Source organism: Trachurus japonicus, chromosome 6, assembly GCF_045865225.1.
Source record: "Trachurus japonicus isolate A0001 chromosome 6, Traja_1.0".
Lineage (NCBI taxonomy): Eukaryota > Metazoa > Chordata > Actinopteri > Carangiformes > Carangidae > Trachurus > Trachurus japonicus.
In genome coordinates, this window is record NC_140912.1 from 17,678,637 (window position 1) to 17,695,466 (window position 16,830).

The 16,830-nt window shown below is 44.3% G+C and overlaps 1 protein-coding gene across 11 annotated transcripts in view; it reads right to left on the reverse strand.

The window, feature by feature from the left end:
• LOC146985969 (genetic suppressor element 1-like) overlaps positions 1–16,830 on the reverse strand; it is a 39,195-nt gene continuing 22,365 nt past the window's right edge. For 6 of the 11 annotated variants that reach the window (XM_085779478.1, XM_085779483.1, XM_085779475.1 and 3 more), the window contains exons 2-16: positions 16,101–16,280; positions 14,442–14,641; positions 11,730–11,896; positions 11,355–11,561; positions 10,959–11,114; positions 9,712–10,031; positions 8,542–8,857; positions 6,873–7,483; positions 6,619–6,731; positions 6,216–6,495; positions 5,207–5,320; positions 4,726–5,103; positions 3,438–3,758; positions 2,449–2,552; positions 1–1,841 (exon numbers count right to left, since the gene is read on the reverse strand). In XM_085779478.1, the coding sequence (XP_085635604.1) occupies positions 1,704–1,841; positions 2,449–2,552; positions 3,438–3,758; positions 4,726–5,103; positions 5,207–5,320; positions 6,216–6,495; positions 6,619–6,731; positions 6,873–7,483; positions 8,542–8,857; positions 9,712–10,031; positions 10,959–11,114; positions 11,355–11,561; positions 11,730–11,896; positions 14,442–14,641; positions 16,101–16,280 (3,605 nt within the window). In that variant the 3' untranslated portion in view covers positions 1–1,703. Of the gene's footprint in view, positions 1,842–2,448; positions 2,553–3,437; positions 3,759–4,725; positions 5,104–5,206; positions 5,321–6,215; positions 6,496–6,618; positions 6,732–6,872; positions 7,484–8,541; positions 8,864–9,711; positions 10,032–10,958; positions 11,115–11,354; positions 11,562–11,729; positions 11,897–14,441; positions 14,642–16,100; positions 16,281–16,830 lie in introns of all 11 variants that reach the window. The other 5 variants (XM_085779477.1, XM_085779480.1, XM_085779474.1 and 2 more) reach the window with 1 other exon arrangement.

Consider the following 16,830-nt stretch of genomic DNA (forward strand, 5'->3'; position numbering starts at 1 on the left):
GACATTTTACAAATATTTTAATGTAAATTTCCATCAGAATGTACAGCAATATATGTTAATAAATAATCCATTGCAAGTATACAGCCCAAATAATACATTACATAACAACTGATTGAAACAAATATGCAGGATTTCACAGCAAGTTTGAAAAGGAGACTGAGCAGGTGACGAAGGGAAGTGAGGTGTTTTGGGAAAGTTGCTATTATTGTTTGTGCTTGTAGGAAAGGGCTCCTGGGATTTCTGATACTCAGAGGCAAACAGGCAGAGATGATGATTTTATGACATTGTTTTGTCCCATCCGAAGACCACAGGATGTGTAGTTTGTTATCCACAGAAGGATAGCTTCATTCAGATGTCTACGTTACCCATTAAGTATTTCAAGTACTCTAAGAGTCACAAGTGAAGCGACGCTGTTTATACATCTGACATAGTCCTGAAATGGAGGTGAATAATATCTTGGCTTCTCTATCTCCTGCAATGAGACCATTTCTAAATAATGCCATTAAGAGTTTCTAATTCAGGTAGGAGGGAACATTTGTATGATTGCACATAATATCTAAAAGTACTGTAGTCTCATTCAGTTATCTAACAACATGTGTAGCAGTTTGCAAAAGGCCTTAAAATCCATGAAACTTTTATGCTCTTCAAGTTTTGTTGACATTTATAGGTGTGTACAAAATAGGAGACTCTGGGATGAAATGTCTGAACAACAGTAATGACGACCTGACAATTTCATATTTCATCTTTTCTCCTCACCCTCTATAACATTGTGACATCACATGATAATTTCCCAATACAGCTCTCCCAACACCTTTCATTTTCTAAACATTTGGATTCTGACCAGCAGCAGTTAAAACAGAATATATGGCTTCCCACAAGAAATGGTTAAAACGATAAAACAAAAACATATAAAAAATCGTCTATCACAAGTGACATTACCAATGGAAAAAATATTAAACCCCAAAAAACTTCACTGATACCATTTGCCATTATATAGATATTATCTTTTTTTTCTTTTCTTTTTTTAGATGTTTCCTATCCTCTGTAGCACAAAAACTGCTTCATCCGTCAGATACAGTACTCAGTAGACACTACAATATTATATCATACAGAGGATGGTCAAGTATTTCCTCATCTTCCATTTCAAGTGCATCCTGTCAAGTTTAAGGCCTGAGGTGTGCTTTGATTCCTTGACTCAACTTTTATTCTCTGAGTTTTAACCAAGTGACCTCTGCACACACAGTCTCTTCTCACTGTTGTCCAGAGAGGCTACAGGTTTGTGCCGAGTGATACGTCTCATTAGATCAATACAGTTCAGAGAGAAATTGATATGATATGAGTTAAATGGTGGACAGTCCTTAAAGCCAACGCAGGGACTAGTAAGCGTCACGGAGACGCCGTTTCGCCCCACGCAGTATCCTCACAGTCCACTGGCAGAACGAGAGAGAGAAAGTGTGAATGCCCAGCCTATTATGGTCACGGTATAGGTTGCTGTTGCCGTGGCAAACATGGCAGGTAATCAGTTTGATCCTGGAACCAGTAACCGGTTAACATAACTGATTGGCCAGAAAAGAAAAGTAACAAGACAAGGGATTGGCTCCTTCAAGTGCTTCAAGTGCAGAGAGCGGCCCGGCTCCAGTCCGTCTCGTTCTCCCCACCGTTGCTTCGCTGTCGGAGGCGAATCCGTCGCTCGCTGTCGAAGGTCACCTCGGCGTGTGCCCGTTGACTTGCCCCCTGCCCCAGTGGATGTTAGGTAGTGTCAAACACCTCCTGAAGTGCTCGAGCTGGGCCTGCAGTCTCTCTCTCTCCTCTCTCACTTTCTGCCTCTGACTCACCAGGTCCTGAGGAAAGAACGACGGACACGTCTCTTCATTACAGAGCTGAAACTTTCTGCACTAAGGAAATGGGAACACTGACATGGAAAGCTTCATTGAAGCTTTTAATGGGTGTTTCCTATAAAGAATTAAATGTATTGGCTTTATTCATGACATGTACATATCTTTTTTTTTCCGTGTTTTTCAGAGATGATGGGTTGCTGGTGGAGATAATATCTATATTTGATCGTTTTCTCTCTTTTTTTCTAGCTTTCCACAGGTTTTTTATTGTGGTCGTGAATATTGTTGGATCAACATTCTAAGTGTTCTCTCTGCTTTCCAGTGTTGTGACAATGCCACTTCCTCTACACACTTGTAATCAACCATTGGTGTATTGATGTATTAAAAAGGAAGCCACACTGACACAACAATTGAAAAATGTTGGTACTGATGAACGCTGACCCAATAAACAGAGCTTTGGTGTGAGTGCAGGAGTAAGTTGTGATTTTGCAGTGAATTTGTCTGGGGCAGCACCCTTTTCAGGAGAATGCGCATGTCGATTAAGCCTTGATAACACTGACATGGAAACACACAAATCTACAAGAAACAATAAAGAGAACAGGCAGATACTCACCCCCATCGTGAGAGAGAGCTGCTCAGCTGTTCTGGTCAGATTATAATTCTGTGCTTCGAGTCTTTTGCACTGACTGTGAAGAACCTGCCTCTCTATACTCCACTCTGTGAAGGGAAAAAAATACACAAAAAACATAAACGAAGGAAATGATATGCATTTATCTCATTCACACATATGACCTGAGAGAGCAATATAGTCCCCCTGAGCCTCACACACAGTAATGTAATGGGTGTGAAATTACAGAGCTTCACACATTGCTCCAACTCCATTTCTTACAAAGCAATGGAGAGGTAATTTAAAAAACAATGACTTTTTTTCATTTTATTGGGACGCTGCAGTTCAACATAGTTCCAATACAAAGCGCGACATAGTTTGTCTTCTTGGGAGCGCAAATGTATTTTCAACTGGGAATTGATATTCATTTAGGTATGAGGGTTCTTTACCAGAAATGCTCAGTAACCCTTTAATTTACAGGTCGTTAATTACATGAAAATGTCAAGAAATAGCCAAGAAATAACAATTAATTACATCATAATGTCTAGAAATAGTTTAGAAGTAGCAGTCAATTTCATAGTAATGTTGAGAAATATAGCCAAGGACTTCTGGCCTTTCCCAAAAAATTCAGAGCATGAAAAGCATGTGTAATCTTTTGCCTTTATGAAAAATATGACATTATTATGAAATTGACTGTTATTTGTAGGTTATTTCTTGACATTACTATGCATTAATTGTTATTTCTTGGCTATTTGTTGACATTATCACGTAATAAACAGCCTGTAAATTAAAGGGTTACCGAACGTTCATCTTGTATGTTAAAAATGGGAATATTGACTAACATATAATATGGGCCAATTATTTTCGATCATTTTATAATGCTACAAAAAGACTTAAGTATTTTCCTCACAAGCAAAAATGAGCAATAAGCAACTCAGACAAATGTGTTTTTATTTTAGCGCTGTATACATAAAACAGACTGAGCATTGACTTACCATCCACGTACTCCTGGTAGGCCTCAAAAATAGATTCAATACCCTGCCACTTTCTTGGAGCTTCTTCTGCCTCCTCATCATCATCATCCTCATCCACCTCCTCTTCGTCCTGCCCAGATTCTTCCTCGTCCTCATCGGACAGGTTTTCCCGTGGCGCCGCAACGTCCTGACTGGCCACAGGAGAATGGAAATGATGGCCGTTGATGTGTGCGTGATGATGATGAGGGGTATGGTTAAGATTTGAATGTTTCAGCTGAGAGATGCTGTGAGCCAGCGAGTGCTCAGCCTTCACGGCAGCTTCAGGTATGCAGTTTGACACTCCTTAGAGGAAAAGAGAGAGACAAAAGGGCAATGTCAGTCTTCGCAGCACCTCACAAGAAGCCAACACAGTGAATGTACACTTAAGGCGAGACACTACAGGCACTGATCAATTTTGAGATTTTGGGCTATTTTGCTTCCTTAACATAGCCTATATTCTTTCAGAAAACTCGAAAGAAATGGTAGAAAATCCACATTCAGGTGGTTATTTTACTTAATTCTTAAGTCTTTGTAAGTCTCTTTCATCAGTAGATTTCTAAATTCACCAAAAGTTAGCATGCTACTGTGAGATATTGTGCTGTGCCTGTTGTCTGAGCCATGTCATGTCAGGTATCATTGTAAAGCTCTCTCTCTCCCATGAACAATTATATTGGCTCCATAAATGGTCATTTCCTCCGTATCCGCAACAAATCGTAAAAGTACGATTGACATTAACAATCTATGGAATTTTACAATACAAGTCTTTAAAGGCTGTTTTCTCAAAGAGTTTTTCCTCAGACTCTGAGCCAGAAATCTGATTTATTTATTTTTTTTAGGGCTGGTGACAGTATTTTCTCATTTACAGAGTGATTTTAAAAAAAAAGATATCCAAAATCCTCCTCTGTAAAAACTTCTGACTCTAATATGTAAAACAAAAAAAATTAAAAGGGGCTTTATCCATTGTTCAGATTTTGGTTCTGGAAATGTATGTAAATTAGAGCATATTTCATTAGATATTGCATCATTTACATATTTAAACATAAAATTTGACTTGTTATACAAACATTTTTTGTCTTAATTTAAGTGATGAACTTGGGAAGTTTCATGGTGATATCTTTTAATAATTTTTTTACCCTATTCACCTGTAAGTGTCAGTGTTAAGATATTCTAGGGGTAGTTCACGTAACCACCACTAGGTGGCAGACCACTGTCATTTTACAGCTCCTAATCAAACCTAATGGCTGTGCACCTATGGGAGTGCGAGGCTAACCTTTGTTCTGCAGTGTGTGGTGTGTGGACTTCAGCACAGCCTGGTGGAAGTGCTGAGCAAAGGCCTCAGGTGTGAATCTCTCCCAGGGCCGATTCCTCCCGTTCTGCACCGGATTGGGCTCTTTCTTCTGAGGCAACACAACGACGCCGTTCTGGAGCCCCTGGAGCTTCCTGTTTGGCTGAGCCTCCATGAATTCAACCTTTTCATAATGAGAGGCCAAGGGTGGAGGAACGCGGGCCACCTGCGAGTCCGCCGAGGGTTTGAATGTATCTTTATGGTGATGCTTGGGTTTTTGTAAGTAAGGAGGCGAAGGGCTGGGCGAGTCTGGGTACAGACGTCCATTTGATTGACACGGCGGGGGGGCCACGGAGGAGTCTCCTAAAAACAAATGTGCAGAGATCATTAGAAAGCATTTTCCACAGCTTTTTGTACATAAATGTGTGCGTTCATGAGTGCGGTTGCATCTCTGTGTGTGGCTTACCAGCTGTGGCAGCAGGAGGAGTGCTACACGGAGGTAGAGGATTATATCTGAGAGTGTCTAATGTCACAGTCTTCCTCTGAATGGCTCTCAGCAGCTCCTCTGTCCTCTCCTTATCTACAGAGAAAAAGACAGAATGAGAACAGCTGTCATTCATATTTCAAAATAGGAGGATTTAAAGAAGAGACTTGCACCAAGAGCTGATGGAAAAAGGTCAATGAATGGATGGTCTGCAGGGGAAATGTTGACCGCAACAGCATCACAAACTCATTTCAAGTTTGCACCTACAAAGTATTGATTGGTTTGGAGCAGACTGGTTTATACAGATTTGATTTCCCCTATTCATCTGGAAGCTGAAATTTACAGAAAACCACATTGTAATCTCTTGTAGTTAATGTTGTTTTCTTCATACAACAGAAAATGAGAGAAAATTGGAAAAGCAGTGTGAATGAGCTGCTGATTATGCAGCAGTGTCGATCTACGCAGGAAAACTAAATTGAACAAGGGAAAATATTGACTGTTAACAGTATTTTGTGTTGTGATTACTATTAATCAGATCAACAAAAAGTAATAAATGGGAGTAACATAGTAAACAGCCACAGCATTTTAAATTTAGGAATAAGGACTAATGAGCCATAAAAACACCTCCAAAGTAGTGTTTGTTTTTATTTATGTATTGTATATATACAAAATCTATCTAAATATTTCATTTTTCTACATTAAAAATGCATTAGTTATATAACTTTTTGTTCTTTCTTTTTTTAAAGGGAATTCATGCATTCTGTGTTTGTCTCTGCCAGGCTGTAGATTAAAATCTCCCCTCGCTGGAGAAGCTAGAAAACCCTGCTCCAACCTCCAGAACTTTATGTTCTCCTCACCACTCCTACATCCTTGGTAAAAAATCAAACCTGAGAGAAACTGACTGTTGTATTTTTCCACGGGGAATCACCAGAACAACTGCGGAGAGCAGAGTAACACGTAGGATGTGTGTGGAAACCGAACAGGTTATTACCTCTCCTCTGCTGTGGGCTGACATGGGAGAGGTTGAACATAAGGAGGAAGCCTTTTTTCTCCTCCAGTTTGGGGGTGCAGTCCATCTGCTCGGCAGAGTACGGGGTACTTAAGGGGATTGTAGGTGTTGAAGGTGAAGAGGCTTTTCTCTTGCCCTGCACGGCCGGTGGAGAGAGGCTGCGCTCTCTCATCATCCTCCTCCTCTTTCTCCTCTTCTTTGCCAGAAGCTCGTTGCGCTGAGCCAGCGTGGTCAGACCACACGTACGAAGAAATTCCACTTTCTTTGGGGGAAGAGGGATTTGGGCAGGTTAACACACACACATATATATGTCTAATATCACTCAGAGAAGATGTCCAAACTTCAGAGCAGTGATTAAAGTATATATGAGCTGATGTTTATTAACCTCAGAGGACGTGTCCAGTTTGAGTGGCGGCTGTTCTGTCACTCTCCTCAAATGGGCTTTCACTTCCTCCTCATCGCTCTCATCATATGACTCATCCAGGTCGTAGTAATAACCTGGTGAGAGCAGAACAAGATTGAAATTATCTTTCATCCAAAAAGCCATTCCCAGTAGTCATCTCCTCCTCCTCCCCCCACCCACTCCCCTTCCTGTTAATAAACCCCCTCTCTTTAATCCTCCTCCATCATCCTCCTCACCTCCCTCTCTGGCCTCCCTCCTCCTCTTCTCCTCCAGGTCCAGCTTGCTCAGCAGCCGGCGGTGCTGCTGCAAGACCTCGTCGTACACCAGCATGCTGTCGGCCGCCGCCTGACTCTGTCGCTCCCTCGCCGGAGACGGGGAGGCGTCCCGCCGGCACTGCCCGTGCCCCCCACCCAGGTCGGCGTCGGGGTTGGACAGCGGGACGCAGGACCTCTGATGGAGGCTGTTGATGTGATGCCGCTGGTGGTAGAGACTCTGAATGGCTCTGTCCTGCTCCGTCCTGCTCCACGACTCCTGTAAACTGGCCGCCCTCAGCGAAGGGAACCTGTCCGGGCCCTCCGCCCCCCTCCTCCTGCCCCCCTCTTCCAGCTTGTCCCCCCAGCTCAGCAGGGGTCTGTCGGTTCTCATCAGGCCCGGAGGCGGTCGGCTCGGCGGCGTGGGAGCGTTGAGTTTCCTGCGAGAGTCTGCGGGCGTGTCGACGAGGGAAGCCGGGTTCCACAGTGTGGTCGGAGCAGCGTGATGGGGACCTTTAGGGGAGATGAGGGGAGGTGGCGCCCCGAGGCAGGGGGGGACATCTTTGCTGCCTGGGTTATGATGGGCTGCATTGGTTCTGTTGTGGAAAATAGGAAGAAAAATACAATTTAAAGAAGAAGTAAGCAGAATGTTTGTGTTAATATAAGTCTTAAATAGTTCTATCTTCCGACAGCAATCACTTCTATAGAGTGTTTGGTCTGAAACACGGGTCTGTCAGTCACTCTGCTCTGCTGTAAGCCGAGGAGAAAACTTTCCTTGTATCCTACAACCGTTATCCAATGAGGAGAGAGAACGGCATAAAGGGGCGGTCCTCTCTGTGTGTGCAGCCAAGGGATGCGCGTGCATGTGGTGACGTAGGGACGAGGGCGGGGACTGCTAACTCCATCTACTGACAGAAAGTTAGCCAAAACGACCGGATCACTTACTTCTGCTTTAACCGAAGATAATGTATTTCTTTTCTTTCTTTTATTTGTTCCAGCCAAGGTAATTTCACGACTTTTCCCAATAAACATACCAAAATACAACACTTTCTTATTCCCTGGTTGGAAAGGAGCAGGGAGAAGATACATTTTATATTGCCTGGCTGCCCCCCACTCAATACATAATTATTCTAAAATAATCTGTCAGTCTCTGAGCAACAGTCTTACAATAAAGTAAACAAAAACATAACAACAAAGTTTCAATCTGACATTTTTGCATTAATAAAAAGAGTTTGTGAGTCATTAACTACTTTTGTCATATGTTCTGGATTGGAATATATTTGTACAGGTCCACAGTTTGACTCTCACTACAAAAATGCACATCTGTTTTAAAGTTGTCCGTGCAAACTGGTGTTTGAAATTGAATTTTCTCCTGTGTGTTTCGTCCTCTGAGCTAAAACGTTTTCTTTTTTTCCTGGTAATATTCAATTTTTTTGCTTTATTATATGTTAGAGCCAATGTTTCAACTAAATCTTTGAGTTTCAGTATTCCTGATTCAATGAAAAATCTGTTGGTGCGTTCTCTATATCCAACGTTATAAATAATTCTTATTGCTTTTTTCTGTAAAATAATCAATGGTCTTATGTTTATGAAGTATGAAATCGCACAGGGAACAGAAACAACTTTCTGAAGCGGGTTTATTTGTCATTCTCACCTGTGGATGTCTCTTCTTGGATCCAGCCCTTTCCCCGGTGACCGGAGGCCCAGCTCCAGGGGACCCTCCCTCTCCTGCCCTTGTCCTCGTTGCCGTGCTAACCACACCTCTTCGCCTGCCCTGTGAGTCATCATGGAGGCTGCCAGAGGTCCGTGGAGCCCCCCAGCACCGGCAGCAGCATGATGCTTCCCCAGGTGAGAAGGCACCAGGCTGGGCACTGGGTGAGGGATGGAGCCCCTGGAGGAGTGGAGGCCAGACTGCAGCGGCAGAGGTTTGGGGGCTGGGAAACCCTGATGCTCTGAATCCTTGGCTTTATCTGAAACTGGATAAATAAGGAAACCATGAAATACTTCCTGAACGTGTTATGTTAACACTAATAGGCTACATCTGTGTAGACATTTGGATCAACAACAAGATTTATTCATATACTATAAATCCACACTTAACACTGCAGTTTCAACGCCCAACCAATAAGATTTAAATATGTACTTCCTGTAATTTCATACTGTATATTTAATAAAATTGTTTGTAATCCATATTTACTCTGCCATGTTTGAGGTGTAAAAGTAGAAAGAAGTGAAACATCTTGAATCATCATAAAGTTTCAATGTACTAGAAGAACATTTACTGCTTCAACATGACCAGCTGCTATGTATCAAACACTCTTGTGTCTTTATTATGTCTTATGTGAGTTTTGGATTCAAAACTAATGCAAGTCTTGCACAAGGATCCAAGACCATGAAAAAGGCATGTGCACTGGCTATCTAAAGGTTGTTGGGGTCACATTGACCAGAGGTGGTGAATATTTAAGGAACATGACTGTGCTCTTTTTATGTTGATCTCCCTTTTATTTGCTGATATTTGAACAAAGAATCTGTCATGGTGCTGTACGCCATGGTAATCTGCCCAGTAGATATTTGTTAATTCAAAAGATTTAACTACTTTACATTAAAACAGTTAAAAGGGTATTTTCATTTAACTTTTAACTAGCAATACTCTCTTATCTGCCCTCAGAATAATATATTTACTGAAACAGGTAGAGATCAGGAACTTACAAACAGTTTCTTCAACTTTGAGTTTCTGGTTATGAATGTGCTTGTGTGTACATGAGTGCGTCTGGTGTGTCTGGTGTGTGTGTGTGTGCGCGCGTGCGTGTTGGTGTGTAGGTACCCAGTCTGTTCGGGGTCAGCCTCTCCCCTGGCCTGGCCCTGTCCTCCGGTGGCGCCCTCCGAGCCTGCAGCTCAGCCAGGTAGTGGCTCTCCGCCGCTCTGACCATCTGCTGATGCCTCTCCCTCTGCTTCTCCTTCTGTCGGTCCAGCTCTCTCTCCCTCTCTCTCTCTCTCTCCTCCTCCCTCTCTCTCTCCCTCTCCCTCTCCCTCTCCCTCTCTCTCTCCCGCTCCCGTTCCAGCTCTGCCTCGCGCTCCCTTTCTTTCTCTCGTTCACGCTCTTGCTCCCTCTCTCGCTGGCGGAGCTCATTCTCCATCTGTAGCCTGTGGGGGAGGTTGACAAGGATGCGCACACACACAACACACACACACACACACACACAACACACACACAGGGGGAGAAGGTGAGAGATGCAACACCCAACATGAGGCAGATATTAACCACACACTGGTGAACCTCACACAAACATTTCTGCTCCAACATACACACACTGGCAGAGACACACACAGATATGCACACACGCTCTCCACTTACCATGAGGAAAATAATCCATACACAGCATGACTGAGCAAGAGCAGATGAACACTTAATAGGTATCCACAGGAAAAGGACACACGTACACACACACACACACACACACACACACACACTCATATACACAGAATACATTCACCAGCAATCAATAGCACAGAAACAAACCTACAAGATATGCAGGAGCCATTACAGAAGCAGATGATAAATACCATCCATTTCCAAAACAAACATTTCCCTGTGCTCTGTGCCTCGGGGGAAACAATGTGTATTGTGAAAGTGAGGAAGGAACTGAAAAGTACTCAAAGAAAAGAGAGAGAGAGGGAGTAAAAAAGACTAACTTGTGTGCGTGTGTGAGTTTTTATGTATGCAGTGGCTTGCATATGCATGTGTATGGGTGTGCAGTGTGTGTGTGTGTGTGTGTGTGATGAGTGTATAGGAGGAGGCACTGTGGGGTGTGTGCTAAAAATATCACACACTCAGTAACCGGTGCCTACCCTACAGAGAGACATTACACAGCCCTGCAGACGAAGTGAGAAGGGAAGTAAGGACGGAAGGAGGGAGGGAGGGAGGGACAGAGGGACAGAGGGAGGAAGGAAAGAGAGAAAGAAAGAGAGAAAGAAAGAAAGAAAGAAAGAAAGAAAGAAAGAAAGAAAGAAAGAAAGAAAGAAAGAAAGAAAGAAGACATCTGTGTGTATGTGTGTGTGTGTGTGTGTTACCTCTCAGCCAGTGCTGTGTGGTTCAGCTCTCCGGGGTAGCGGCCTCCAGGCAGGTGCAGGTGGAGGGCAGAGGGGTGGAGCGGGGGGAAGCTGCCCCCTGCAGGCACAGAGTAAAACTGTGACCGCAGCGCAGAGAGGCACAGAGACTCATCCATCCTGCCACGGAGAGAGAGGCAAACCAGTCAGTTACCTGATATTAAGGTATACATGTACAATAGCAGTGAAGGTGAAGAGTGTCAAAGTACTTTTTTAAAACTTATTTATGTTTTTGGTGAGCGCTGCAACTTAGTAGTTTGCTCCCTAATGTTCCCAAGTTCCAGTGGTCAGATAAAAATAGTTCCCTGCAGAGTCTGTGAAGACCCCGTGGGAGTGAAGGCTTTAAGGTGGCGTTGTTACCTCTGTAAGGACAGCGGGTGGTGCAGGTAGCCAGGGTGATAGTAAGCAGCAGCAGCGGCAGCGTGGGCGGCGGCAGCAGCGGGGTCGAGGCTCAGGGGTAAAGAGGTCAATCGGAGGTCGTCTGAGGTGGCGAAGGGCCGGAGCGCTCTCAGGTATTCCTCTGGGACGGCACCTGAAGGGATCACAGCGTGCATCTGCCCAGGCAAACTGTGGAAACATAACACAGCATTATGCATCACATTAGCTCTCTAATATTACACATTTAGACTGGAAATATTTAATATGGCTACAGACGTGTTCGATATGAAGGAGTCTGAGGGTTTATAATTGAATGAAAATGTTCCTTTACTGTCATGCAGTGAGTGTGAGTGTTACCTGAGGCTCTGTATTCTGGGATCCTGCATGATGGAGCTTGGGGTGAGACCAAAGGCGTGAGCCAGTGGGTGAGGCGAAGGGATGGGCGGAGTCCTCTTATCCTGCGGTGACTGGGTGCACTCGGCGCTCACCCTCTCCCGACTGAGTCCCTGAACACCAGGTTCAAGCTGACAGGGAGGCAGAGGGCAGGAGAGCAGACATTACTATGTATATCTGTGGGGGTTGAATGTGTGATAGACTGAAACTGAGCAGGAGAGAAAAAAAAATCAGGAAAAGAGGAAATGGAAATGGAAATGAGTGACTGGGTGAAAACCCCCCCAAGCTGCACCCAGAAGCTCAGCGGTGGAAAAGTGGGTCTGATTTGTCATAACAGGTCAAGATCAAAGTGGAAAGATGATCCTAATATCAGACCCACTGCTCTCTCCCTCATCACTTCCTCTCTCTCTCTCTCTCTAAGAGCTTCCCACTCACAGGATTTGGTCGCCAAATTACATTTGATCCTAAATTTCCAACCCTCAAATCATCACTACGACAAACACAAGGATGGAAAATTAAACCCAAATCACAAATTAATATTTCCCACAAACTTGCATACAAATGCACAGTTAATAGTGGTGCCGTTGGCCACTTTACAAAGGTCTAACACTCTCACTGGAGTGAATGTTTGCCCTGGTTTTCTCAAATAACTAAATTAAGTTACAGATAATAATCTCATTGTTTCAGAAAGTGATTTCTTTTCCCCATGAAAACATTTCTCAGAACTCTGAGATGATATTCTCATTCAGGAAAACAGAGCGACCATTTTTCTCCACAGTGACTCCATTATGCTTTAATAACAAGAGCACCGGTTCAGTTAGCTTAGTGTGTCATTACAGCCATGTTAGCAGCGCTGCCAGGCAAACGACAGCACGCTAACATCCGTCCACTGACGACGTCAACATGGTGATTTTTCATCATGTTCATCGTCTTAGTTTTAATGCGTTTAATGTGCATTTTGATATTTACTACACAGCTAAACCGATGTAAATACTGCTCGTTTTGCATGTGCTCGGTCATTAACCAAATCACAGGGGCAGTGACATTGACCTACTGACAGCAAAACTGAGAAGTCAGACAATTACAAAAGTTATTAGGATTTGTCCTCTAGACACCATGGATGAATTACAATGCTCGCCGAAATATTTCACACTGACTGCAAAACTATCAATCTGTGACACAGAGACCAAGACCACATTTTGGAGAAAATCTTTGCACGCATAATTTTTTCCACGATAAAGATAAAGAAGAAATATTTGCCGGCCGGCCATGCAGGAAACCTTTGACTCGTCCCTACAGCATGTTTATGAGACGAGGGCATTAATTGTTCATGTTGTTGTTCACCTGTGTCAAATGTTGTTGCTACAGTAAACAGACAGCGACACAAGTCCGACGGCCACAAACAAATGACCTCTCCCAGCAACACCCCATCTGCTACCTCAGCTCTGACTGTACCACACTTGACTTGCAGTGAAATATTTGTGCTTTGAATATGTTTGAATAGTTTTGAATGTGTCACTCATGGAAAGCAGATTCAAACCAGTGATGATGAGCCATCTCTCTCTCTCTCTCTCTGTCCCTCTCTCTATGTATCATTCAGCAATCTACACTGCAGGGGGAGGCGACGTGCGAAGGGTCTGGAGAGCAGCCACCACATTCCTTGACCTCTGATCCCGCAGACAGCCAACAGCCTTCACAGATGCAGCAATAAAGACGCACAAACACAAACAGTCTGTTTCTTCTTAAACCATCCTGTGCTGTCTTTCTCTGGGGACAAGCTGCACACAGGAAAGGACAAACACTGAATTTAGACAAACCTTTAGAGCGCTCGCTCCTCTCTCTCTGACGCTCTCCTGGTCATTCTTACTCTCCCTCCCCTCCTTTCTTAACATCCCATTCTCTGTATCCCTCCCTCCCTTCCTTCTTTCTGTGAATGTCTGAATGGGAGCCCCAGGCAGGCACAGCCACAGAGTGGTCTTTGTGAAGGGGGAGAAAGGCAGCTCTGATCCAGGGGGAAGTGGCTACTGTGGGGGCTAACCCCTGTATTGTGCGAGGGGCCTGGTTCCTCGCCCCAGCTTAAATTCACTCACACACACCCACAAGCAAACACATCCACAGACGCACATACACACACATACACACATACACAGGTTCCTCTTCACATCCTAAGTCTTTTGTGGTGAAGGGTCAAGTACACACACACACACACACACACACACACATACACACACACAAGCACACACACAAACACTGCAGGAAGCTGAACACAATAGGGACCAGTCTCTGCAGCCTCCAGTGTTTCTTTACAAACCCCTCATGTGTTGCTGGAAAAGACATGGACTGATTAGTGAGAGGAAGAGGGAGCGGGGAAGAAGGGTGTGAGCGTGAAAATAAAAGTATGAGACAAGACAGAGAAAGAGAAAAGGAGGAAGGGGAGGGGGAACAGAGAGATACAGAGGGATAGCTAGTTTGACAGTTTGATGTTGAGAAGCACTGAGACCATTTCTTTAATGGAGGGAGCAGCAGAATGAGGGAGACAAACAAAAAAAAAAGACAGAGGACTCATCTGTACCGAGAAAGATGAAAAAACACAAACCAGCGAGACAGGAGAAGAACAGGAAGTACTGACACACAGAACGAACAGCAGATGTCGGTTTGATGAATATCGTCTCTTACCTGTCGTCCGTCGGCCCTCCACAGGCCGTTGCTGGTCTTGGTGGGGGCAATGGTGACCACCGGAGGGGTGCTGGGGACACCGTGGCCCCGGGTCTGACCCAGGAGGGGCCCTAACGAGCTCCTCTTCGGAGTGGTGACCGGCGAGCTGTGGCTGGTGGCCGGGGAAGAGACCGGAGACGACTCACCGCTGACGGCCGAACCTGACGAGGAGGGAAGAAGGAGGGAGAGAGAGAGGGGGTGAATGACAGCGGTGGAGTCAGGAATAAACTGCAGCTATCAGACGGCTTATCAGATTAAAAAGATTTCAGGATCAAACAATCCCCCTGTGACATAATACAGATGGTACACGAAAAGAAAAATCAACTTTTTTTTGTCAGTGTGCTGGCCTGTGAAGAGGTAAAAAGTGATTCAATCATCTTGATGAAACCCGTTCTGGTGAAATGTGACAGAAATAAAGGAAAGTGTAAAGAGATACAGGAGGTACAAGAAATGAGGACAAGGGTAAGAGATGAAAGTGTGTGGCAAGTGTGCAGTCTGATGAAGGATTTAAAAAAAAAAACAGATATATAGAGGAGGAAATAAGGATGTCATAGATGAAAGTGTTAAAAAAAAGGGATGGGGTGTGACACAGCGCAGGGGGGAGGTGTTAAATGTGATAAAGAGAAAGAACATGTGTGTTGTCCTTAACATTCACACCACCATTGCTCTATTACTGTAACACTCACTAATCAGTACACGTTCGCAGAAACACAAACACATTCAGACACTGTAAGGAGGAGGAAATAATGAGGTGGAGAGAAGGTGGTGGAAGAGAAAGAGCTGCAGGGAAGAGGGCGAGAGATGGTGATAGAGAGTGGGGGGACAGGAAGGAGAGAGAGAGAGAGAGAGCTTGTTATAATTGGCTGTAATTAGATTCTCGTTATTAGGAGATGAATGGAAACGGATGAAGGAAGAGACAGAGAGGAAGGGGTCAGGATGGGTCAGCTCTTATCCAACACCTTCATTAGGACACCAACGAGCTGAGAGAGGACACACACATACAAAAACACACACACACATACACATGCACGCACAGGCGCTTAAACATTTCACATTAATCCACAAAACACAACCTTGGTTAGTGAAGTGGCCCTGTGTCGCAAAGCCGTGTCCAATTTTCAGTCATTAATACCTCGTTCACATCCTGAAGGAATAGTCCGACATTTTGCTTTTTTTTCTGGAGGAAGGTTTAGATGAGAGGAACGACGAGCGCTCGTGTCTGTGTGGTTTAATGTGAAGATACAACGGCGACGTAACCTCTGACCTCCCTTACCTACAGTAATCCATCTCCCACCAGCAGCATCCAATACGAAAGTTAAATCTGTGATAAATGCACAAGCTTTTTATTCTCTCTTGTCGGCGGTGAATGTTGTTGAACTATTCCTTTGATTTAGTTTTCTTGGATTAGAGCTGATAAACTGATACTGATGATTAAAGAGGAGTGAAAACCTGGCAGCTGTGGTGGAGGTGGTTGTTTATGGGTGTGACCAACAGACAAGAGTCCTCTGATTGTGTGTGTGCGTGTGTGTGTGTGTGTGTGTGTGTGTTCAGGACTGTGTTATCTCTCCAGGGCGTGGAGCCGCGGCGCTGCAGAGTTTTTAAGGTTAGATCACCGCTCACCTCTGGGATCCTCAGCCTGTTTGGCCAGTTTACGAAGAGCAGCAGCGAATCCCGAGTTTGCAGACTGGGCAACGGCGTTCCCATTGGTTAGTGGGCTGAGGGGACTGACAGTAGCCGTGGTGCGAGTTGCCGTGGTGATCATTCCTAATGATGATGATTTATTGGACTCATGGTTCATACCTGGGGAGAGTGGGAGAAAAGGTGTTATTATCTGATTTCTTTAAATAAAACATAGAGAGTCGGGGGTTGCGGAGGCGTGTGAGGCCTTTGAATTTGATTACCACCTATTTTCTAAAAATTATACTTCTGCTTTGAATGACTTTCCATGAAAAAAGGCCTCCGTTTTTGAACGCAGTTGGCATCTAATTCATCATGAATGAATTAAACTTGTCATACAGAGACGCGCATGTGTGTGTGTGTGTGTGTGTGTGTTCACAGTGAGTGTATCAGCGTGGGTCAGCTCCACTGGAGACAGAGTGGAGGGAGTAGAGCTGTGTCAAATAGAGCGGTGACCCTAATAGCAAATCACACACATGAGTGCACACGTCCATTTCCTCAAGGGAGCCAGTCAACACATCTTAAGACCTCGGGCGTGTCTACTACACGCAAACATTATGAGGTATTAGTGCATTTTTACACCCTCATAGATACAAGCATGTGCACACACAAATAAACGCACACAGCTGCACACACAGCTACAGACACAACTAACACCTATTGATCTATTGAA